Below are 25,638 nucleotides of genomic sequence, written 5' to 3'. Positions count from 1 at the left end.
CAAATTTGCACTTTTTAGCTAACAAACACACAAGCTAAAACTAGGCACAACCACAAAAAGCCTCATAGATTTTAACAAAGCATTTGGAATGCTTTGTCAGTTTTCAGGTGAATAGGAGAAGAAGAATAGATCATGTCCTTAAACACTCAGGCATTGTGTAAGCAACTGTGTTAAGTTCATCTGTACATTATGCAGGAAGTTTTTTTTTGTAAAGGGGAATGCTAGTTTTATAAGTTTGCATAAACAAACAAACAAACAAACAAACAAACAAAAAAGCAATTTTAGTGGACAAATGTTCAAAGAAACATTTTCTTCCAACCAAAATATTACCATTTTTTATCACTTCTAGGTGTTCCTGTTTATGTTATTGTTAGGAAAGGCATGATGTGAGTATTTGGCTGTTCACTTATCTGATATAATCTGTTCTCTTCAAGAGCAAAATACACATTGCCAACCTTTTGTTATCTAATTTCCCGACTGCAGTACAGTATTGAGTCCTGCCAAACTTGCTTACATATTAGAAGTGCTCACTATTGCCTTAGTTATCTCTTCCTGGTAGCCTGCATCCTGCCACTTAGCTGGAAGTCTCCCTCACAAACAAACACCCCACATACACACACACACACACACACACACACTCATTCATGCTTCCTACTTACAATTTTTTAAAAAACTGGAGTCACGTGCAGAAACAATAAACTAGCACATGCAGGGGAAAATCAGACATATCCTCAGTGTTGGGCTCCCCCCCTCCAAAATCATCTTTCTTAGTGTTAAAAATATCTAATAAAATAGAAGAATCTGTGAAAATGTGGGGAAAGTGTTAGATTCTTAGTTTCCGGTGTTCTTTTTCTAGAGTTAGGTCTTTAGATATTGGCCATAAGAAGAGCTGAAGAAACCTTTTGAATTTATTAGTATCAGCAACAGTTTGTTTTAGTACCTATAGAAGTAAGTGCCTGGGGTTTAGCTAGTCCTGATGTTGTGGAATGGTTATACTCTGAGTAAGGGGTCAGCAAACTTTTTCAGCAGGGGGCTGGTCCACTGTCCCTCAGACCTTGTGGGGGGCCGGACTATATTTTGAAAAAAAGAAAAGAAAAAAAGAACAAATTCCTATGTCCCACAGATAACCCAGAGATGCATTTTAATTAAAAGCACACATTCTACTCATATAAAAGCACCAGACAGGCCCCACAAATAACCCAGAGATGCATTTTAAATAAAAGCACACATACTACTCTTGTAAAAGCATGCTGATTTCTGGACTGTCCATGGGCTGGATTTAAAAGGTGACTGGGCTGGCTCTGGCTCCCGGGCCTTAGTTTGCCTACCCATGCTCTGAGTAGTGACTAAGAGTTGAAACAGGTAAGTTGTGCTTTTTTGGGGGGTGGAGAATCCTAGAAGAGAATTGTTGTTGTTGTCGTTTAGTCGTGTCCGACTCTTCATGACCCCATGGACCGGAGCACGCCAGGCACTCCTGTCTTCCACTGCCTCCCGCAGTTTGGTCAGACTCATGTTTGTAGCTTCAAGAACACTGTCCAACCATCTCGTCCTCTGTCCTCCCCTTCTCCTTGTGCCCTCCATCTTTCCCAACATATTACACCATATTACACATATCATATTACACCAATTCCTAAAGAATTGCATTGGCTGCCAATCTGTTACTGAGCCAAATTCAAGGTGGTAGTAGTGATTTACAAAAGAACTTGGGATCTATATATTTGAAGGAGTGCCTCTTCCCATACCATTCCACCTGTGAGCTAAGAGCAGCGGCTGAAGCTCTCCTAACTGTTCTGTATCCAAAGGAAATATGTTATGTGGCAGTTAGGAAAAGGGCATTTTCTGTAGTGATGTCCCAATTATAAATGCTCTCCTTCTTGAAATTTGATGAGTTTCCGGTACTAATTAATGGGTGCTTTTAGAAGTCTTGTTGTTGTTGTTGTTTAGTTGTTTAGTCATGTCCGAGTCTTCGTGACCCCATGGACCAGAGCACGCCAGGCACTCCTGTCTTCCACTGCCTTCTGCAGTTTGGTCAAACTCATGCTGGTAGCTTTGAGAACACTGTCCAGCCATCTCGTCCTCTGTTGTCCCCTCCTCCTTGTGCCCTCCATCTTTCCCAACATATTACACCATATTACACATATCATATTACACCAATTCCTAAAGAATTGCATTGGCTGCCAATCTGTTACTGAGCCAAATTCAAGGTGGTAGTAGTGATTTACAAAAGAACCTGGGATCAGGGTCTTTTCCAGGGAGTCTTCTCTTCTCATGAGGTGGCCAAAGTATTGGAGTCTCAGCTTCAGGATCTGTCCTTCCAGTGAGCACTCAGGGTTGATTTCCTTAAGAATGGATAGGTTTGATCTTCTTGCAGTACATGGGACTCTCAAGAGTCTCCTCCAGCACCATAATTCAAAAGCATCAATTCTTAGATGTCCATAATTCAGCATCTCTGTAGTTGGGAAAACACTAATGTGTCCTGAGTAACTTTATGGGCTTGTTCCTTCCACCTCAGCACTAGGAAATTCTTTGCATGCACCATGAAATTGTGCAGCTGGAATGTTATTGGCCTTTGTAGTGAATGGGTTGGCTGTTGCTTGGCCAAAGTTTCATGTACACAGCAGAGTTCTGTGGTCTTTTGGGCCACAGCCAGATTATTTGTTTTGATGAGGTTTTTAAATTTAATAACTTGATAGCTATGTCTGTTTTTTTTTTTTTTGCAGCTGAGTTTGTACAAAAAAATAAGAAATTGTTGCTTTACTCATAGCTTGCCTCCAGATGTTTTAGTTCATACTGTTTTTGTCTTTATTTGTTGTTTCCTGAGAATTATTGCTGTATATTTTAAAAATCTGAAATCAATACAGTATAGCAAATTATAGAAGTGAAAAAATTGTCTATTATCATGAAATGTCTAAATGAAGATGCAGATTAGAATTCTATACGCTTAAGCACAGTTAAAACAAAATCTTGGTTTTATGGAGGTTAAATAAAATTGATTTGATCTTTGATTGATCCAGATCACTGCCTGTGTAGTTAAATTAGTTTGGGGTAAATAATGTTGGGATAATATCCCTTTCAGGGCCAGATTGCTACATTTTTTGAAAAAATATGAACCAATTCCTATGCCCCACAAATAACCCAGAGATGCAGTTTAAATAAAAGCACATATTCTACTCATGTAAAAACACACTGATTCCCGGACCGTCTGCGGGCCCGATTGAGAAGGCGATTGGGCCACATTCGGTCCCCGGGCCTTAGGTTGCCTACCCCTGTTCTAGTTGGTTAATTGGTTTGGCAACTTCCATGCATATGACGTGCGATGCTAATTATTGTCCCCAAGAGTTAAATGATAACTAATCAGAGGCAGCTACAGTTGCAAGTGGCAACAAAATATCTGTGAAAGGAAGAGGAGCAGGTTTGCTCAAGTGTGTTGCAGGTAGAAATACTGTTTGTAATGAAGTGAGAGCAGTAGTTTACTTGCTCGACTTAACAAATAAGAAAGCTTTGAGAATTTAAATTCTAGATTAAAATGGATTACTTAATTGAGAAGGGGATCGTAACATAAACACTGGGGACTAATTTGAATAGTAGAGTGCCTGATATCTGGTGGGCAATCTCATCCTTTATTTCCACACTGTGGCTGCAGACCAAATCACCTGTCAGCAGAGTTATGAGATTCAGGTGAGGGTGAGATGCCTTGTCAATCCCAGCAGGTGTATAAGAGGCCTTCGCCCAGGCCCCGCGATCTACCAGGATCAGCCGGCGATCTACCAGTAGATAATGATCTACTGGTTGGACATCCCTTTATAGAGTATTGAAATGTGCCATTTTTCATATAAAAATATTACTATACATCATCCATATATCAACAAATGTTGCTGCCATAAGACAGGTAGTGATTCATAATTGTTTAAACTGTTTCCCCATCATTCCTCTCTGGTGTTATGATAGCGGATTGCACACAGTATTAACAAAGGGGGCTAAGTATCAGAGAAAAATTGGCATAATGCTCGTCTAAAGAATGTCTAGCTTTGAAGGCATTTCTGTAATGTAGGAGTGATGTGAATCCGACTGCTAAAAGAGCAGAAAGAGGAGATGTTTTTAAAAAGTATGTTTGGAGGAAGATTACGAGGATAAAATAAAGTTGCCTAATGTGCACTTTAATCTTGTATCATTTTACAATATTTAAAGGGTATTGTTGGCATCCATCTGTCTCAAGAGACAATGGAGTGCGCTTCTGGGATTAAAGTCAAAATGCTGTTTTTTGTTACCAAAGTGTGCAAGCCTGAGCAGTGTTTATGAGGGTCCTGGGCTGACTCCATTGCCTATCCATAGCTGGTTTTGCCATCCAGTTGAAGCTGTTTTCCAGGGCATGGCCACTGTTGCATACCAACAGCTTCTAGGAGCCACAGGTGAGAGCTGAATGCGCAGTGGGGACCAATGGTGAACAAACTACACCAGAAGACGTATCGGAACATCATGATTTATTGCTGCTGTAGCAAGAAAACACTAGACTGATGGCCATTTTATTTATTTTTAAGAAAGAGATGTACCAAGGGCAGTTTGAACAACCTTAGCTTTCATTTAGATAGACTTGTTTAGACATCTTTTAGTAAAAAAAAAAAGGTTGTGGTGGATAAACTTTCAAAACAAAAGCCAAAAGATTAGATTGTACCAGTTAATCATTGGGATCAGCAGTTTCTGAGCTTCAATAAATCGTAGTGATGGAAAGGAGCCAAATAAAGCAATGCGCTGCCTTAAGACGGGATATCCTACAGAAAAGCTTGGCTGACAAAGTCTTGGAAACCTTCAGCAAAGGTGATGCCTCCTCGAATCCTCAAAGCATTATTGCCAGTATACACTTATAACTAGGAAGCTTAAAAGCATTCTGTCACACAGGTTTCAGTGAGTAGAGGGTGAGAGTATTATTATTGTTGTTTATTTTTTAACACCCTGTTTCTCTATCGTTTTTCTTTAGAAAAAAGCATTTTCAGTTACCCTATCCTTTCCAGAAGATTTATCTCATTCTTCACTGTTATTTGTAGCTCTGGTCTGAATCCTTTGCATCTTCTTAAGCTCTGGTTCCCAGAACTGAATACATTATTCTTAAATTTAGCTTGATATGCAAACTTACGCGGCAGGAGCATTCATTTCAACAGGACTGGCTTCTGAGTAAACATGCTTTGGCACAGATCGCAGATGTCTTATCACAACTTCCTTTCTTTTTGAAGGTTTCATAACTGCACCAAAAACTATGCTCAACCCGCCCGTCCCCCACTTCTAACAGGGCAGAGGCAATCGAAGCTGTGTGCTTCCCTTATTCTCTTCCTTTGACAATGCCATAAGGATTTCACTCTGGTTGCACCCCCCCCCCAATTGAGGCAAATCAAGACTTTGGGGAGCTGCATTTTTGTGCAGTGATGCATTAAATATATCAGTGAGCATTGCTGTGTGCTCCTGGTCATCTTAATTGATTATGATAATACCAGATGACCCTAAAAACAGTCTCTGCTAATGCAGACATACCAAAGATGCCATTCTTGAAAAGCTCCATTAACTTTATGGGAAAACTACTTTTGACAGAGCCAGTAGGAAGACTGCTAAAGCAGGTGAACAGATTAGATTAGACACGATGTGTTTTCCGAAGGATGAAAACCAGGTAATATTTTTCACCTGATTTTGCTCTGTAAAGAAACTCTTCACAGCTCAGACCTTGTTTAGTATGGTTTTCCTTTTGAGATAGTTATTTATTCAGCATTAGACTTACAGGTGTTGCAGGGAATGCAAAGTTTTCTGTTCACAACTCATTAAAATCATGGAATTGATGTAATAAGGAAACTTATTCTGTATTTTTATTATATTTAAAAACATACATGCTGCCTTTCAAAGCAATTCCCCCCCCCCGCCGCATCTTATGATCAATGTAATTGAAACTTCTTAGCCCCTCATGCTTTATAATCAGAACAGGATAGATTCCCACATAGCATATATAGCATATAATTCATTGGCATAAAGTACAGAGATGACCATTGGTTAATATGGCTTTAAAAGTGGATTATATATATTCCCATAAGGCACTTAAAAGATACAGGTTCTGATAACTAAATGTCCTGTAAAAATAATAAAGTTATGTATTTCAAAAGTTTTGATAAGCACTGGCAGGGAGATGGCTATTTGAACCTGCTAATCTATAGCAAAATAAATTTTAATCTGAAAAATTATGGGTATGGGAATCTTGCTGCAGCAGACACATTATGTTTCCTGTATCTTCAGGAAGGCAATCTTAGCAAGAAGGATGAACTTTTCCCTGTGTTGGGTGTGAAGCAAAAGGCTACAGGAAGCTAAATTGTAGACTCACCCCCAGTTTAGCAATGAATTTTGTTTGGTCCTGCATCTTTATTTATTGGATGCAATCTTTTCACCTTAATAAGCATCCTGCTTAGGAGGAAAAAAAAGCTTTAATGTTTTCTTGCCAGTTTTCTTTCCAGATACCCTGTCTTTGTAAAAGAGTGTTCACGTATAGCAGGAGTTTGCAAATAGCTCCCCTGAGGTCATGGGAATTTTTAATTTTTTTTTTTTAAATAAACCTGCCATGACATTATCGTGCTGATGGAAAACAAACTTGTGGAAATTAACATTCAGGTGTATTCATGGAATAATATTCCTTAGTGTTTGAATTTCCACTTTCCTTTTCCTGTACATGATGGGGTGGCCAGGGGTGAGTGGAAGAATTATTGCCCTGCTCATTTAGCTTGTCTATATCAGCTTCCAGCTCCTCTTCCTTGCCTTAGGCTTTCTTCTACGGTTCTCTTCCAGACTGGAGAAGGGTCACAAATGCTCACAGGAACTTGCACATTTACAGGAAGCCTTTCTCTTTTTCCTGAGGAACATTCCCTCCTGCTCTGTGCCACATTGCAAGCTGCTTTTTCCGTTCCCGGAGCAGCCTGTGAAATAGTATAAAGGAGCTGCTGAATGGAGGAGCAAGATGAGGGAAGCACACTGTTAATGCATGCTTCCCTGGGTCGCAGCCAATATCTCTTGCTCCCTTCCTCTTATTTGCCTTCTTGCATCCTCTACTCCGTGAGCACTCCCAAGACTGTGCTGTTCCCAAAGTTATTCCTCCCAGTTCCATCTTCCTATGTGATGTTCCTTATTAATTTCTTCAGTTTCCACAGCCTTCAAATAATAGCAGTTTTTGTTCCCACACATTTGATCAGAGTTTACTGCTATATTTTTTACAATATAGCACCATCGTTAAAGACAGCCCAAAGTTCTATGAATGTACATATTCTCCAGGTCAGCTCTGTACATCTGACAAGCCACTTTATCATTTAGGCACTGCTTAATTTATTCTACATTACTGAAAAAACACCGAGAATCTGGCATCCCAAATCAGTAGAACCCTTTTATTAATTTCTTACGTTTATACATGCATTTAAACATCATTTGACACACACTTCTTAATATATTATTAGTTTTCTAGGCAGCATAATTCTTAGATCTGCCAGGAATGTGAGCAGTAGCTAGCAATTTGGAAAGCCTTTCAGTCCTTCAGTTCTCTTAGAAATGCTGCTCAGTTTATCTCTTAAGTATAATGTTGCCTGATTAGCACTGATAAGTTAAATTCTTGTTACCAAGTTGCCAAGATAGAATTCACTTCCTTTCAACATTTACCCAAGGAGTTTTAGCATTAACTAAACCTGTCTTTCTGTAAATTTGGCTTTCCTCTTCCTGAATTAACACACATGCTGTTTACTGATGGTAACATGACATCAAACTGCTATCAGTTAAATACCTTCAGCAAACACTTTGGAACAATACATATGCCCTTTTCACAAGGTAGCACTTTTAACTTAATGAATTAAGGTGATGCTGTCCATTCACACAGGTACAATCCAGACTAATCTGTTTTTCTTAATTACATTGTTACTGAACCCTTCCCTTGAAATAATATAAGTGAAGATTTTTTAAAAACCCTAAACCTGAAGTAGACAAAAAATTGCAATACATTCATCTAGAACTATAACTGAACACTGTCATCAGTTAAGATAGACCTTCATAGAGTTAACGGTCATATAAAAAGATCTGTATCCACTTGAGAAACACTATTCTAAAGAATTATTGTTTATCAATTATTGTACATTTTTACAATCAACACTACTCTTGAGCTACTCCTGTTCTGGCTCGATCGAAAGAATTTGTTGGTGGATTATGTATTCACATTTTTTGTTAATACTTTGAACTGCTATGCCATGATAGGAAGATTCCCCTTTTCCAAGGAACATATCTGTGTACTGAAAAGCAAGTTATATTTTGTTTTATGTGGGAAAAGAAAAAGCAGAGGCAAAGCCAGAATCTCTTCCTCATCGCAAACTCCTGTTGACAGAGGTTGTGGCCCACATCTGTTATTCTTGTAAGGTGGTTTAAGTCTACTGCTAGTATGTTTTTTAAGATGTCTTCTTTTTCACTTCTTCAATAATTTACCAAAAAGAAACACTTTTTCCTCACAATAATGCATCATATATTTCACAGTCGTGAAGTCGAAAAGCTGAGAGGAACTTCAGTGAGTGTGTGAAAATTGTGCGGCACAGTGAGCTGTGCAGGCAAGGACAGCTGCTATATAGCATGTATAGTGCAACTTAAGAGGTCGAAAGGAGCCTTGAAAAGTGAGCATTCTTGGAAGGTAGATGGGAGTAATGAGAGTTCAGACACATGGAGGTATATAGTTGAATACTTCATGCCAGTGCTGTTTATAGAAATTTTATTTTTAGAGAAAACATTTCAGAAATAAATATTTAAATGTAAAGCTCCACCCTTCCCTAGATGAATAAGGAAACAAGATGGAATGAATTTATGGATTACTTCACGTTAAGCTATAGCATGGGTAGGCAAACTAAGGCCCGGGGCCCAGATCTGGCCCAATCACCTTCTAAATCTGGCCCGTGGACGGTCCTGGAATCAGCGTGTTTTTACATGAGTAGCATGTGTCCTTTTATTTAAAATGCATCTCTGGGTTATTTGTGGGGCCCGCCTGGTATTTTTACATGAGTAGAATGTGTGCTTTTATTTAAAATGCATCTCTGCGTTATTTGTGGGGCATAGGAATTCGGTCATTTTCCCCCTTCAAAATATAGTCCGGCCTCCTACAATGTCTGAGGGACAGTGGACCGGCCCCCTGCTGAAAAAGTTTGCTGACCCCCGACCTACAGGGTTGTGTGGATAGTTTCTGGTGGGGTAAAAGACACCATTGTTTAGCAGCTTCTGTGGACCACATTGATGTCCTTGGAAATGTTAATTGCAATCCGTTGTTCTTTGTTTTTCCTGAGTGGCCATGAAGCGCATCTTATGATTTTTTTAACACATTGGAAACATAATGTCTCTCCCAAACTTCCCTATCCCATCTTTTCTCTCTTGCCCAGGGCCAGAACTCGAGAGAGTTTTCAACCTGGAGGCTGTCACTGCCAGTAAAAAAATCGTTCTATATGAACTAGGTGGTCTGGAAACCTTGTGGGAGGCAAATACACAGCAAATTACTGGCTTCATAAAAGCCCCAGTAACTTTTCATAAAAGCTCCAGTAACTTTCCGTACAAATCCAAACAAATAAAGCTCTATATGAGAATTATTTGCCAGTGAGCAATTCATAGAGAAATAAAATGCACGAATTTTAGGTTTTGTTTTGTTTTGGGGTTATATATATATATATATATATATATAGTTTCAGCCAGATTTAATACATGCATTTTTTTGAATTCCCACTGTCCTCCTTCAGCAGAGCAGGATTTCCCCTTTCCCTTTTTGGAAGTCTTTGAAAGATTTCACATCTATATATACTGTTTCTGATTGTTCTTTTTTTAGAGGTGCAGAAAAGCAGTGCCTCCAATACAAAGATCTTATGTTACATTAGCAAAAGTGTTTTCTGTTATATTATTTATACACTTATAAATTCTTTAGGCACTGCAGCATTCTGTGTGGAATGGGCTGCAGGAAGGAAGACGGAATAAGGTGGCATCATGTTCAGACCATAATAAGGAGGAGGAGAACATGAAAAGCATCTGGTAAAAAGTAGCACAAGGCATCATATGCTAATATTGGGTTGTATAGCAGACCCATTGAACTGAATGGGCATTGATTTCAATGGATGTATCCCGAGTGTAGAATTAGCCAGATACAAACCATTGGAGAACTCTTAATAGCCTCTTAATTTATTAGAATTCTTAATTAATAATTTCAAGGCTACATTTCCCCACAACTTCTTAGATCTAGGGATGAAACTCTACTAAATGAGCTCCACTTAAAGACAAGTTCCATTTGAGTTTGGAACAGGCAATTCTCACAGAGTACATCCATTGTGGAATAATCCCAGCTAAGATACCCCATCCTTGTTTTTGTGTTTTACTGGAGGGTCTCCCTGGTTTGCTGTATCCGAACCTGCAGCAGGGTGTTTGGATTTTTGTTGAAAAGTAAGGAAGAAACGGCTGATTTTCTTCCTTGTATAGGACAGCAGTCGGCCTCTGTTTAACGAACTCTCACTAGAGCTATGCAGGCAAGGCAGACTTTGCGACAGGTGATCTCAGCAGTATGGAAGATGCCAATACCGTCACAGAGGTTTTAATATTTCAATTTTGTTACTGTTCAAACTGATTTTTTTATTTTCTTGTAAATTGCTTTGGGGGCACTTGTTAGGGCCAAAAGGTGATATAAAATACTTTACCATGTAAAATAAAGATATAGAAACTATACTGGAGTAAATTTAAGCACAATCAAATGAGACTACCGGTACTTCCTCCTAGTCAGCCTGCATAGGACCATACTGCTCGATTACTGGTAGTAAATTGTCTCTATTCCAGCATGATTCTAACCCTGTGGTGGAATTTGGCAGTTTCTTTGCTATATTCATGTGTGCTGTTACTAATACATGTAAGTTTTGGCTGCACTCAACCTCCCGTTTACTGTGCACTATGTTTCCAAAGCTGGGTGTTTCATCCATGTTCACACAGCAGCATGTTATCTAAAATGCATATGCATCCTGTACTTTGATACTACTGTTTGATGTGTCATTTCTCAAACCAGCTTCACACCCCCTTGGAGTCCTTAAGCTGTTCCTAATTTGTCTCTAGGCAAAGTGTGAACATCTTTTCATGGGGTAAATACATCCCCAACCCCATCAATGTCCTTTGTGTGTACACAAACAGAAACTAATCTTCCACTAATGTAGCTGTGCTGATGTGAGCAGCTGGGGCTGAGGACTAAAAACCCCAGCTGTACTGTGTTCTAAGGTGGTAATGTGAACACGCCCTTAGAATTAGGATGGTTGACTGTACACGTGCTGCTTTAGCTAACCTTGTAATAGATAGATAGTTGGCCTATAGTGTATATTAAAATTATATGTTTTGCAGCAAGGGTGAAAGTGCAAAAGGCGCCTATGGTTGCAACCTGCTCACTAAACAGGATGTTGCTTAGGACACTTGGTATTTATCACGATTTTGGTTCAGAAATCTATGCAGCTACTGAGCAAAGGTCACCAGTCCATTGTACCAATTGAATGCTTTTTGCAACTTGATGGCAATTTGTATGGCTGGCCATCTCTGTGGTTACAGTGGTACCTCGCAAGACGAATGCCTTGCAAGACAGAAAACTTGCAAAACGAAAGGGTTTTTGCTTTTTTGAGTTGCTTCGCAAGACGATTTTCCCTATGGGCTTGCTTCGCAAGACGGAAACGTCTTGCAAGTTTGTTTCCTTTTTCTTAAAACCGTTAATACAGTTGCGACTTGACTTCGAGGAGCAACTCATAGCACGCGGTGTGGTAGCCTTTTTTGAGGTTTTTGAAGACTTTGGTGATTTTTGAAGCTTTTCCAAAACTTTTCCGACACCGTGCTTCGCAAGACGAAAAAAACCGCAAGACGAAAAAACTTGCGGAACGAATTAATTTCGTCTTGCGAGGCACCACTGTATCTATGTTAACTGTATTATAGTTTGGGCTACCTGAGAAACTAGAAACAGGTTTGATAAAAATAGGCAACTTAGTTTGGGAGTTTCAGTTATTATGAACAACAATTCATGTTTCATGTTTGTACCTGCTTGGCATTTATAGTTGGGAGTTGTATGAAAGGAAAAATCAATAAGATAATTTTAACAAAGTCCCTGCCCTGTTAATATGATATGTTGTTCTAAAAACACATAAGAGGCAAATGTCAATTTACAAATGGAAAGTGATTCAGTTATCAGGAGAAAATTATATTTTTGTGCTTCTGTGATGGAATTAATAACAATGAGGCAAAGAAAAATCAATAGACTATTCTGTTATATTTCACAATAAACAATTACATAATTCTAGGGGGTATTTCTCATGTTTCTGATGTACATCTCATTTTTCCCAGGGCAAGCAGAAAATCAGTACCTCTAGGCTTGTATGAACCTGGTGAACTTCCCCCCTAACTTTTTTTAATCAGCTAACATACATGGAGTATTACAAAATATTTTTAAGCTCCCTTCTCTTTTCATAACAGGTAGCAATAGAGAGCAATTTTTAAAAAAATGATAAAGTTAAAATGAGGTCAAGACAGCCATACAGAAATAGAGAAGTGCTAAGGGCTAATTTAAGATCTTCTGTGGGTTTAAAAAAGAAAACCACTAGGGAAAATGTATATCTACATATGCATCTCTCCATATAACATCTAGCTTATGTAGATGGCCCAATGGGTGGAGCTCAAACAACATCTTCCAACCTGTGGGTCATGAGCCACAAGTGGGTTGTGAAGCCTGTGCAAATTGGTTGTGGCCTTTATATGCAATCCCAAAGTAATTATTGATTATAATCCTTAATGAGAGTCCCATGGACTGCAGGAAAATCAAACCTATCCATTCTGAAGGAAATCAGCCCTGAGTGCTCACTGGAAGGACAGATCCTGAAGCTGAGGCTCCAATACTTTGGCCACCTCATGAGAAGAGAAGACTCCCTGGAAAAGACCCTGATGTTGGGAAAGATGGAGGGCACAAGGAGAAGGGGACGACAGAGGACGAGATGGTTGGATAGTGTTCTCGAAGCTACAAACATGAGTTTGACCAAACTGCAGGAGGCAGTGGAAGACCTGGCGTGCTCTGGTCTATGGGGTCACAAAGAGTCGGACACGACTAAACAACTAAACAACAACAACAACAATCCTTAATGAGGAATATCTCTTACACCTTTTTGTTTTGTTGTCTTATTATAATGCCATGTTGACATTTGTAACCAAACACCAGGAAGGCTGAATCTTGGGAACTCCTCTCAGGGGCAGATCCAGTGATCGTTCGCCCCAAGCTGCTCATACAGACAGTTGTTTTAGTGACTCAGCTCACCTCCAATGCACAGGATCTGCCTTTGGTTGGGCTAGATGAAGTACTTCATGAAGTATTCACCAATGCCATGAAAATTGTAAACTTTCTCAACACCAGTTTGCTCAGTGCATGTGTGTCTGAAATCTTATGTTTGGAGATGGATTCTGAACATGTACACTTACAACTTCACACAGATGTTTGTTGGCTGTCAAGGGGCCTTGTGCTGCAGAGACTCTTTGAGTTACACAAGTACATGTGTTTCTTTTGATCAAGAAGTCCTGACTTGCAAATAATTTAGCCAAGACAATTGGCTAGCAAAGTTAGCATACCACACTGACATGTTTTGTAATGTGAATGACTTGAACTTAAGCCTACAAGGTTGAGACAAAAAGATCTTTGTACATGCCACAACTTTCATGAGAAAAATTGAGTTCTGGGCAGTTTGGGTTTGGCAGAGGACAATGGATTCTTTTACATGCTTGATAGAATTTCTTGTTTCACTTGACGATAAAGAAAGTGAGATTAAAACTAACATTAAGCAAACAATCACGAGCCATTTGAATTTGCCACATGAAAAATTTATCAGCTGAAGAAACGGGAGTACGTGCAAAGCACACTTGCAACTGATGCTGCAAAATTGTCTTTGTGAAAAAAGAATTACGGATTGGAACTGTCTTGTGATAGGGTCTTCACAGATAATATTTTGGAAGTGAGGTTATCTGAATGCTTGATTCATGTTACCATTGAGTATCTTGAGCCTGGTGATGAAGCAGTATCTGTGCTGCTGTCATTTGGTAGTACTGTATTTTTCAGTCTATAGGATGCCCCCGTGTATAAGACCCCCTCCCCCTATTTTGGGGGACTCAATTTTAGGAAAATGAGGGGAGATGGCCCAAAGTTGTTGAGCCTCTCCCCCCACACAGCTGGGGGCAGGAAACACTTCCTAGATTGTTTCCCGTGCTCCCACCAGCCATTATGCTCTGATGCCACTGCGCGCAGCAAACAATGCAGGGACTACACAGCGGCATCGGGGGAAGTTGCACTCCCACCAATGAGCTGGCTGGTGGTGCACCGCTTCGCCCCCCCATACCACTATCTGTGTATTGGATGACCCCAGTTTTTTGACATAAATTTTGAGTCAAAAAACCTCGTCCAATACACAGAAAAATACAGTATATATCTTTGCGAGGCAGGTTTTTCAGCAGTGGCTGCTATAAATATGAAATACAGAAGCAGGGTGTGTACCACTAATGATCTGAGACAGTTTGACAACCATCAAACCCCATACTGGCCTAAAAAATGCAGGCCCAGCCATCCTACTTATAGTTGCCAAAATAGACTTCATCGTTAATAAAGTTTTTCTTTCTTTCATTGTTTCTTGTATCTAACATTGCTTTTGTAACCTTACATTTTAAGGATAATTTTTATAGCTTATGAAGTGATATCCTGCAGTCAAATGGTTGGTGTACTTACATTCTCATAAACAAAACTGTGAATAGCTTTGTAAGTGCTACAGTGGTGCCCCACAAGACGAATGCCTCGCAAGACAGAAAACTCGCTAGACGAAAGGGTTTTCCGTTTTTTGAGCTGCTTCGCAAGACGAATTTCCCTATGGGCTTGCTTCGCAAGACGAAAAACGAAAATGTCTTGCAAGTTTGTTTCCTTTTTCTTAACACCGTTAATACAGTTGCGACTTGACTTCGAGGAGCAACTCATAGAACGCGGTGTGGTAGCCTTTTTTGAGGTTTTTGAAGACTTTGGTGATTTTTGAAGCTTTTCCAAAACTTCTTTTAAACTTTTAAAACTTTTTTGGGGGGGTTTTGGATTTTGGGTTGGGGTGTTTGGAATTCAAGGACTTGGTGTTGGGGAGGGGTTTGCAAGAATCTGGAAGCTTGTGTGTTTTTTTCTGCATTTTTATGATTTTCTGTGACCATTGGGCCCTCTGCTGTTTTTTTAAAAAAAATTCTGGATTTGAATTTCTGTGTGGTGGGTGGCTGGGGGAACAGTTGAGGAGGGGTTTGCAAGAATCTGGAAGCTTGTGTGTTTTTTTTCCTGCATTTTTATGATTTTCTGTGACCATTGGGCCACTCTGCTGTTTTTTTAAAAAATTTCTGGATTTGAATTTCTGTGTGGTGGGTGGCTAGGGGAACAGTTGAGGAGGGGGTTCTTCATCAAGAAGCAAAGAGTGGAAGAGGAACCTTCTTCGAGTTGTCCCCCAGAGTCTTAGAAAATGTACTGTACACTTTGTTGATTTTTAAATGTTTTTCTGTCATGTTTAGAAACTTAATTTATTGTTCCTTCAATTTTTGAAATGCTCTTTACAGTATGTGTGACTTTAAAGAGCACTCTTGTTGTACCAAATTTGGCTTTGTTTGGACTTTTTTTGACCATAGGAACGCATTAATTGAATTTCAATGCATTCCTATGGGATTTCGTGCTTCGCAAGACGAAAAATTCGCTAGATGAAAAAACTCGCGGAACGAATTAATTTCGTTTTGCGAGGCACCACTGTATAAGTATTTCAACAAATTCCACTGCCCTTCTGCAGATCCCTCTGCTAGATCAGGAAGCAAGTGGTGTTCAAGGATGGGTTTTTTCTGTCATATTTCATCCTGGAACACTCTCACTGTAAGGCTTGCTAAGAGGCAACTGTGTTCTCGTTTCAGGGCTTAAGTGAATACATTTTGAGTGTTTCTGCACGTTTTTATATGCTTCTGCTAGTTTTTATCTGCTTCTGTTGCTCATCTTTGCTGCTTTATTTTATACATGTTTATCAACACTTGATTATTTTATGATCATAAATTTCCCTCTGTGTGGAAATCTCTAGTAAAAGGTGAAAGATTAATGCAAACAGAAACCAGAGTACAGCTTATTAAATTTTAGGTTACTGCTTTTATTGGTGAAATTCACCTATAACATATAGAAAGAAAATCTGCCTCAATTATCATGGGGGGGGGGTAAGAATAGGAAATGAAGAATCCCCAAGGCTCACAGCTGCAGTCCATTAAATCCCCATTCTGATGTTCTCAAAAAAGGATGTCTGTCAAGAATTTAGTATAAAGTACTCTTTTTGTCTCATATATCCCTTAAATCTCAGATTAATGGAGTTAAAGCATCTCACTTCAGACTGAATGTCATGTCCTTGCATAGTATTCTATGTTACAAAGCAGATTAGAAAACCCAGTGCTCAGTGAACAAAGGGCAGCCACCTATGTGACAATGAGCTCACTTTAATGGGGAATGCAGAAAGATTTGCTTAAAAGGAAAAATATATTAAAATCAGATTTTAACAAATCTTCTTCCCTTAATGAATGTGTAAATTATCCTCCCATATCAAATCTGATTTGCTCATCTGTGGGCCAGGCTGGTAGTTAATTAATAATTGTACTTCTTGGTACCACATTATTATTTTAATTTTATTCCGGCGCATGAGGAGGGGAGGTTTAACCTTACCCTTCTGTCTCTAGCAACAAGCCTGATGAAAATCTGCCCTCTAATGTACTGAAATTAGCATGTGGTGACAATCTCCCATTGATGTAGCGGGGAACCCTTTCTTTTCTAATGTTATATAATGCCTTGATGTCAGACAGGCGCTTTATGTACATTTGTAGATTTACAGGTGATACATTAACTGTGTTATAGAAACACACGCTATTAATAAATGAAAACAGAAATACTTTTACACATAGTAGCTATTGGCTTCACAGCCAACTTGGTTGATTTATTCAAGTTAGGGGTTTGTTGTTGCTTTTTACTGAAATTGTATAAAATGCCTGCAACTTGAATGAGCGCTTAAGTATGAAGCATCTGCTATGTCTGTTTCCTAGTTCTAGCAGCTGTTTCACGTAGGTGGCAATTTAAACACAATGGTTTATTTCTGCTGTGGCTTTTGTTCATTCTTTTGCTCACAGCTTGTTAAAGCCATGAAATGGGTTTTTGTTTTGCTTTGTTTGGTTCTGTGTGCAAGGAGCAATCATAAACCGGTGAAACTTTTCTGCCTATATCTTTGCCCAGAGGTCACCTAGTAAGGTTACCAGCTCACCGATAGCAATCGTACATTGAATTCTGGTGATTAACAGAATTAGGAACTTCCATTTGGGTAAATGGGTGTTGGATTTAACCCCAAGGTAGCCAAACACTGTTAGATCTTTTCCTGCCCCTTTTACATTGGGGATTGGTTTGATTTGATACCTGCTGTCCCTTCCAAAGGATCCCAGGAAGGAAGGATCTCTCCCTCTTATTGACAAGAAGAGTTATTGGGGGGGGGGGCAGGATCCCATGGTTAATGCATCTCTTCCCTCACCACTGATTTATAAAGATTATTGCCTTTCCTAGAGCAATACAGTACTCAAGGAAGCCACACTGGAATGGCTACTATTGCTCATAGTTTTGGAAAATGCCACAGCGTTAAAGCAGGGAGCATAGATTGTGTATTGATATGAATGTGGCGCTGAATGGGACAGTGTTGCCAGCTTATATTACCATGTTGATGCTTGATGAGACTTTTGACAGGTTATACCAGGCACAGTGTTGTTGTCTTTGACAGATGCAATTTGAGATCACATGTGCCAGGTCCTCAAGAACTAACTTTGCAATTCTGGGCTCCCTCCAAAATGATGAGGAAAAATACTTACTGTTTGCCAATCATCTTGTTCAATGAAATCTTCTGCTCTGAGCTTGTGGGGCTGGCGGGGGGGGGGGAGAGAAGCAAGCTTGCTTCTCCCCCCCCGCCAGCCTTCAGATCAGGTCATAGCGGGGTGGCAGCGCTCCGCCTCCCTGCTATCCCCCAAGCTTGTGGGGCTGGCGGGGGGGGGAGAGAAGCAAGCTTGCTTCTCCCCCCCTGCCAGCCTTCAGATCAGGTCGGGGAATAGCGGGGTGGCGGCACTCCGCCTCCCCGCTATCCCCCGAGCTTGCTTCTCCCCCCCCGCCAGCCTTCAGATCAGGTCAGGGCATAGCGGGGTGGCGGCGCTCCGCCTCCCCGCTATCCCCCGAGCTTGTGGGGCTGGCGGGGGGGGAGAGAAGCAAGCTTGCTTCTCCCCCCCGCCAGCCTTCAGATCAGGTCGGGGAATAGCGGGGTGGCGGCGCTGCGCCTCCCCGCTATGCCCCGAGCTCGTGGGCTGCAGGCTGCTGCCCGCAACCCTTGCGAGCCCGTGGGACCTCCCCCCGGGCTTGCAAGGCTTGCGGAGAGCTTCCTGAAGCCTGGAGAGCGAGAGGGGTCGGTGGGCACTGACCCCTCTCACTGTCCAGGCTTCAGCGAAAGCCTGCATTCGCCCCATAGGACGCACACACATTTCCCCTTCATTTTTGGAGGGGGAAAAGTGCGTCCTATAGGGCGAAAAATACGGTACTTTGTATCACAAAAATACTGAAGATCTGTGTTAATGGATTTTACCATGAATTGCTCTTTTGAAAGAAAGATTACTTATGAGGTGGTGAATCTTATAATTTTCTGAACTAAAGATAGCATGGATTCAACTTCAGTTTATTATAAGCTGTATTAATAGCCTTTGCCAATATACAGAGCTCAGCTTGCTGAACACTGTCCTAGAAGACCTTTATTATGAAATTATAAATTTCCTGGCCTAAGTTAAACTTCAAAGCACTTATCTGTAGTTAGTAGATATGTAAGCATTTACAATTTTGGTGCAAAAGTTCTATAATTATTTTGACTTCTAGGGCACTTCTCATCTCGGTGACTTCTCATCTTAATTATCGTCTGTTTACACTATGCCATTTTCCTATCAGAAAAGACTGTTCTACCTTAATACTGGCACAAGATTAGTCTTCCAGCTTCATTTAATGAACTCATACCCTTTAACATTTCTCCGTTGAAAATAGAGGTGTCTCATTCCATACAGATAACTTTACTATATTTATACCTCACACATCTTACTGGGTTGCCCCAGCCACCCTGGACAGCTTTTTATTATATATAAAAACATAATAAAACATTAAACATTAAAAAAATCTTCCCTATACAGGATTGCCTTCAGACAGCTCAGGAGCCAAATAACTCCATACCCTCCAATATTTCTCCAATGTAAATAGGGACATCCTAAGGAAAAGTAGAACATTCCAGGATCAAATCAGAAACCGGGACCGCTTCTCTAAATCAGGGATGTCCCTGGAAAATAGGGACACTTGGAGGGTTTATGAACTCCTTGCTTTACTGTTCACCCTTTAGCATGTTAAACCTGTTATATGACTTCTTATGTTCAAGAAAGGCCTGAAAGACCATTCAGTTATTAATTAGACCTGCTATAAAGAGGCTTCCAGTTACGCTATGCTCCTTCCTCCATACTTCTTCTTAAATAGTTTTCATAAATGAGGCCAAATTGCCCTTTAGCCTCTCATTCTGGCAAATGGCGTTTCCATTTACAAAACCACAAGCTACAGCCTGCTCTATAAGAGGGAAGGGCAAAGGGAGACAAGCAAACCTGGCAACCCAGCCCCACTTTCTTCTTAACTCAATCACCAGCATCTTGTGAATTTTTCCACTCTCCCCACCGCTGCCCTCATCCCCACCCTCACCCCGGCTGCCTTCCCTAACAGCCCTTTAAGCTGAGGAACTGAATCTGAATTGGAAAAAATAATAATGAGAGCTTTGTTTTAAGATAGAATTTGGGTAAAGCCTTCAAGAGTGTGTGTCTGGTAGAGAGGGTTGGTTGTGGAATCACAGTTAGAGGAGGCTCAGTGCACCACAAAGAGGGACAGAAAGTCTGAGGGGGAAATGAGGCGAGGGTGATATTGAACTTTATATTTAAAACAGAATAGCTGTTACCAGTGCTTTTTTCCTGGAGGTACGCAGGGGTACACATACCCCTAAGCATTTGTACTTTTGAATCTTTGTATTTTTGTCCATTTACTGTATTTATTTTCCCCAATTCGAACTATAAAATGGTGATATTGTTGAGTCAAAATGAGAGAACCTCTAAACATTTTTTAAAGAAAGAAAGCACTGGCTGCTACGGAACTTTAAATAGACAGTTATGTTAGATCAGAAAAGGGGAAAGATAAAAACCCTATACAGTCATGCTTCGGGTTGCACGATTTCGGGTTGCGCACCGTGTTGAACCTGGAAGTACCGGAACGGTTACTTCCAGGTTTCGGCACTTGCGCATGCTCAGAAGTGCTAAATCACGCTTTGCACATGTGCAGAAGCGCTGAATCGCGACCCGCGTGTGTGCAGACGCGCGGGTCATGGGTTGCAAACACTGCGGGTTGCGAACGTGCCTCCCGCACGGATCACGTTTGCAACCCGAGCATCCACTGTATATAAAGACTACCAGTTGAAGATGTGTTGTCCCTTAATTAAAGATGAGTTTGTGGTTGAACTGTTGGTGTTCTGGGTGGATTCTTCAGTAAATATGGCTCACTCCATGTCTAAAGTGTAGATGCACTTGATTAATGTTGTAGAAAGGGATTCCTGCTGCTCTCCATAAGTCAAACAGATGATGGCACTAGGTGTTTTGAGGAAAGTCTGTGGTCAGCAGAGTATCTTAGTGATCACTTGGACTTAGGCCTCTGTGAGGAACCCTTGGCTCATTAACATGTAACCCTGAAATTTTGGATCCCCTCCAAAATTTTGGGGTTACACGCTAATGAAGCTCCTTGTCTTTAGGTTATGTTTTCTCCTTAACTACCAAACTGAACTCTTAACCTCCTGTGCAGTACGGATAAATGTTCTTATTGAAATATCTACAAGGGGTCACAATGTGTGTATGGCATTGACCACATAGCTGGAATGTATGTGTGCATGCAAGAAAGATAAAACTGAGAAAGCTTAAAAGGACTCCCTTCCTAACTGTGAAAACATTAGGAGAAATATGAATTTATTTCTTTATATCTCAGTACCCCTGCAGTGTAGGTATTCTGGCACTTTCCCAAAAGAATAAAGAAAATAAAGAAAAGCAATTCGCTCTCCCTGGGGAGCGGACAAGACTGGGCACGTGCTTGATCTCTTAATTTCAAACGTACTCACTACAAATGAAAATAGTTAAATTACTGTAGATTTGCTTTCACCTCCAAGTCAGTATTATCTGGCTTCTTGCCCTTTCTGTGCTTTTAGCTATTTTAGAATATCAAGTTTTTATACTTCGTGGAATATGTCAGTCAAACTGGGATGCCGAACTGTATCTCATTTCAAGAATGTAAGTGAGGCTGGAGACATATTGAGCATGATTTGTTCTTCTTAGTTGCCTTCCTCTGTGAAATAAGGGATGATGGGCAAATGTTGCAGACATTCCTAAACAAGAGCAAACATAATTATCAGCAAATGAAAGAAAGTCTAACCCAGTACAGCCAGCTCTTATTATAATTACTTGATGAGAGAGATTGATAAACAGCAGGATTGTAGGTAAATTAAAACTATAGGCATTCTGCTTTATGTAATATGAATGTCTAAAAGTTTTAATTTGCCTACGGTCCTGCTCTTTATCGATCTTACTCATCAAATAATAAAAAGTTATATATTCTATTGTTTTCTGCATTTTTATTGCACAATCAGAATTGATTTTGCAATGGGGTAAATAAAGTTTGAGTTTTAGAAAGTTAAAAGCTTTTTCAGTATGCTAGATGAGGACATTAAATTACGAAATGTTTCTTAAAAGTTGGGGTAGTGTTTGGCTGAATCTAGACATGTATAAATAACCCTGTGATAATTCTTTTTTTTTAAAAAAACACGTTTACAAATATATATAGAATTTCTCATTAGCTCACCATTGCCATCTAGCGTCACTTTTGTATAACGTACTTAAAACACATTTAAAATGTTATATTTGCAGCTGTATAACTGAGTCCTTGGTCTGTTGCTAAGTTCCCAATATGGTACCTGTGGGCATCATTGCATCCCCAGACATTTCTCTGATGCTAGTCAAGGCTCCCAGTCCCTCCCATTACTTTTTTTTTTTTACTGGTGTTTTCGTTGTCTGCTTGAGAAGGTTTCTTCTTTGTGGGGGTACTGTCAGCTTTTTCTGTGCTTTATTTGTTTTTTTGGGTGCAGATGTTTTGCCTGTGGTTGGTTGTTCTAAGCACCACTAGTTTCTATGAAAAGTGTATTTTGAGATATCCACTATAGTTTCTTAGACTTCAAAAGTCCTCCCAGGGCCAAAATGTTGTTTGTGGCACCGGTCTATTGAGTTTTTAAGATGTGAGAAAGTTGAGTCTGAAGGGCACACTCTTTGGGAGGTGTTCTTGAATTACTTTGCTCAAGAGGTAAAATGCATTATACTAGTAGTTACAGTTAGAAAGCAACATTGGGAATGAAATTAAGAAAGGTTGGATTTTGCAAGAAATTTTTCAAAAAGGATGGAGTGACAAGAAAACAGTATAATTGTGTCAGCTATGAAATTTACTGAGTGTGTGAGGAAATGTACAGCAATACTTCGTTCAGCTCCAGCCTATTTTGCCTGCTGGTGGACTCTGAATTTCACCACAGCTTCTCAAAAAGTCTTCTGTTAAAGAATTCTCTTCTTCTTACCTCTTTGGTAAGTGGTTATTAGGCATGAGAGGTGAATCAGATACTCTTAATGGGTTTCTTTAAAAAGAAACAGTTTCTCCCTAAGTGGAGAAAACAAGCAAAAACAAAGCATCCAAAATCTTTTTTGAAAATGTCAGCTTTGTGATTAAAGTGATTAATTAAAATACTTCCTTTCCCCCTCTGTCACAACCTCTTCAACTTGTTACTTATGTTTAATATTAAAAAGACTTTTCAGTAACACACACAAACACACTTGTGTGTGCATGTAATACTGTTTATATACCATATGTATATGTTTCCCAGATATTTATTTATAGGTCATACAATCCAAAACAGAACTAAATTCACACAAGACAATTGATTTAAATGGGCTACAGTATATTTAATTCTGTGCTGGAATATGGCCATAGTGTTTAGTCAATGTTTGTGCAATTCTGCTCTTAATATATTTAAAGTAAGCTCTCTTTTTGTATTTAAAGCTGTCTTTTGGGGAGATATTGCCTTAGATGATGAAGACTTAAAAATGTTTCATATTGACAGAACAATTGATCTTACGCAACATTCAAATGAAAGACTTGGACATAATACAGGTAAGTTGCTAAATATTTTGGTTTATTAAAATGTAACCAGTGTTCCGTCATGAGCACTTGCAATAGATTTGTTTTCTTATGGAGCAAAAAATCCCATATGCATAAAGATATTTATTCAAAACATTTATGCCCCACCTTCATGTTGCATATAGCAATTGCCTACAATAAACACAACTATAATCACAGTACAGTATCGTAAAGCACAATTCAAAATGAGAGCTTGAGAAAGAATCAGTTTGAGAGATCACAGTGATAAAGTCAGACAAGCACATAAGCTTGTTGGTATAAAATACTGTTTACCTGTCATGGAAATATCATCAGGGGTGGGGCAGGTTGATCTCTTGCAGCAGGAACTTGCAGAATCTAAGTGCTATGGAGAAGGCTATCCTGTTCCATACCTGCTAACTGAATTTCTGGTAGTGAACTCCCTCCTGTGACTTGAAGGTATGCGGAAGCTAATGAAGGTAGGAATGATCTTTTAGGTATTCTGATCCCACCCACTTCCCCAAAAATTCAGTCTTTAAAGAAAATAACCAGCACTTTGACAGTGATGTTGCTGTAACAATTCATTCAGATTAGCTGGCTCCAAGTGACTTTCCATCACCAAACATTTGATGTAAATGGTTCAACCTTTACCTGACCATGGGCCTCGTTGTTTTGTTAATTCTGTGCTCCCTAGATGTCCTAGAGCTACAAAGACTAGGAATAAATCAGCATTTCTCCTAATGCAGTGGTGTAAAAAGTAGAGTTCTCCAAGGTTCAATATCAGGACCTGATCCTTTTAATTTCTTCATAAATGACTGGAGGTTAGGGGTGAGCAATAAAGTAACCAAGTTTTCTGGACTCGCCAAAGTTCATACAAAACATTCTCCTTCTGAGTGTGTTGTCTGGGGATTGAGTGGAGACAAAAATGACCTTATATACCATGCCTACCATGTGCATAAGGACCAGGGAAAACATTATAGATACCTACAGGGCTTTCCATGGGAAGAAATGCTGAGAACAGTTTGTTAATGCACGGTACAGCTGTGTAAATATCCAGCTTACATTAACAAGCCTGAGATGTACAGTGTGATGATGAGGAAACTGCAGGCCATCCTTGTTAGTGAGTGTCGACGGTAATGGAGAGGATCCAATCTATGCTGCACCCCAGATCTATGCAGAAGGAAGCGGAGAGCAGCTTGGATGAAATTCATATCCTCATTTCACTTTCCCATGACCTGCCAATGAAATCTGTTTGGTGTGTGTGAAACAGAAACCAATTCTATTTCAAGCCAACCCCATACCTGATGGTTGATGAGGATATATGCACTATGCAATCCCTAGCTTTTTGTACATACTTTAGACATGGGCAGGAGAATATATTTCTGTGTTTCTGCTTTGGAGAAGCTGTTGGATGCAGCATACCTACTTGAAGCAGCCTGACAGCCTTTTAAGCACCAGTAAACCACAGAGCCTAGGACTTGCCGATCAGAAGGTCGGTGGTTCGAATCCCCACGACGGGGTGAGCTCCCGTTGCTTGGTCCCTGCTCCTGCCAAACTAGCAGTTTGAAAGCACGAAGTGCAAGTAGATAAATAGGTACTGCTCCGGCGGGAAGGTAAACGGCATTTGCGTGCCCTGCTCTGGTTCACCAGAAGCGGCTTAGTCAGGCTGGCCACATGACCCAGAAGCTGTACGCCGGCTCCCTCGGCCAATAAAGCGAGATGAGTGCCGGAACCCCAGAGTCGGTCACGACTGGACCTAATGGTCAGGGGTCCCTTTACCTTTACCTTTAATAACCTCTGCAATTGGATCAATTTCCTTGGATAGAAACAGCGAAGGAAAATAATCTCAACTACGATTCCATTCTACTTACCAGTTTATAACTAAGGCAGAGCCCAAATTTTAAATGTTCAAACTATTGACTTGAATTAAATGAAAGAAATGAAAATGGATGGGCAAAACTGGGAGCTTATTTTTTTGATGGTGTCCTGCAGATCATAACCTAGAGCAGGGGAGGACCAAAGAAGCTCAACAGATGAGCAGGACCACGGATAGCTCCCTGTGGAGCTGTGTGCTTTCTGGCCAGATATAGCACACCCAGAGCCAGGGCAGCACTCCAGACAGGATTTGGAAGGAAATTGCAGTCTTAAGTAGTCATGCTGCACCTGTTGGTAGTTTTTCCTCTGCCCCTCTAAAGAATGGCTGTTAAAGAGGCTACACACCCTATTATTCAGGTGCTGGCTGCAGTGGAGGAGGTGAGCCTCCTGCTGCT

General features: G+C 40.2%; 1 protein-coding gene across 3 annotated transcripts in view; it reads left to right on the top strand.

The window, feature by feature from the left end:
* Positions 1–25,638, top strand: part of TLL1 (tolloid like 1) — a 123,878-nt gene that overhangs the window by 33,028 nt on the left and 65,212 nt on the right. For all 3 annotated transcript variants that reach the window (XM_081021698.1, XM_081021695.1, XM_081021696.1), the window contains one exon: positions 23,273–23,383. In XM_081021698.1, coding sequence (XP_080877824.1) covers positions 23,273–23,383 — 111 coding nt within the window. The remainder of the gene's footprint in view (positions 1–23,272; positions 23,384–25,638) is intronic.

Source organism: Podarcis pityusensis (genome assembly GCF_964106645.2).
Source record: "Podarcis pityusensis genome assembly, chromosome: 9".
Classification (NCBI taxonomy): domain Eukaryota; kingdom Metazoa; phylum Chordata; class Lepidosauria; order Squamata; family Lacertidae; genus Podarcis; species Podarcis pityusensis.
The sequence above is the reverse complement of the archived record's forward strand: the minus strand, read 5'-3'. Positions and strand labels throughout refer to the sequence as shown.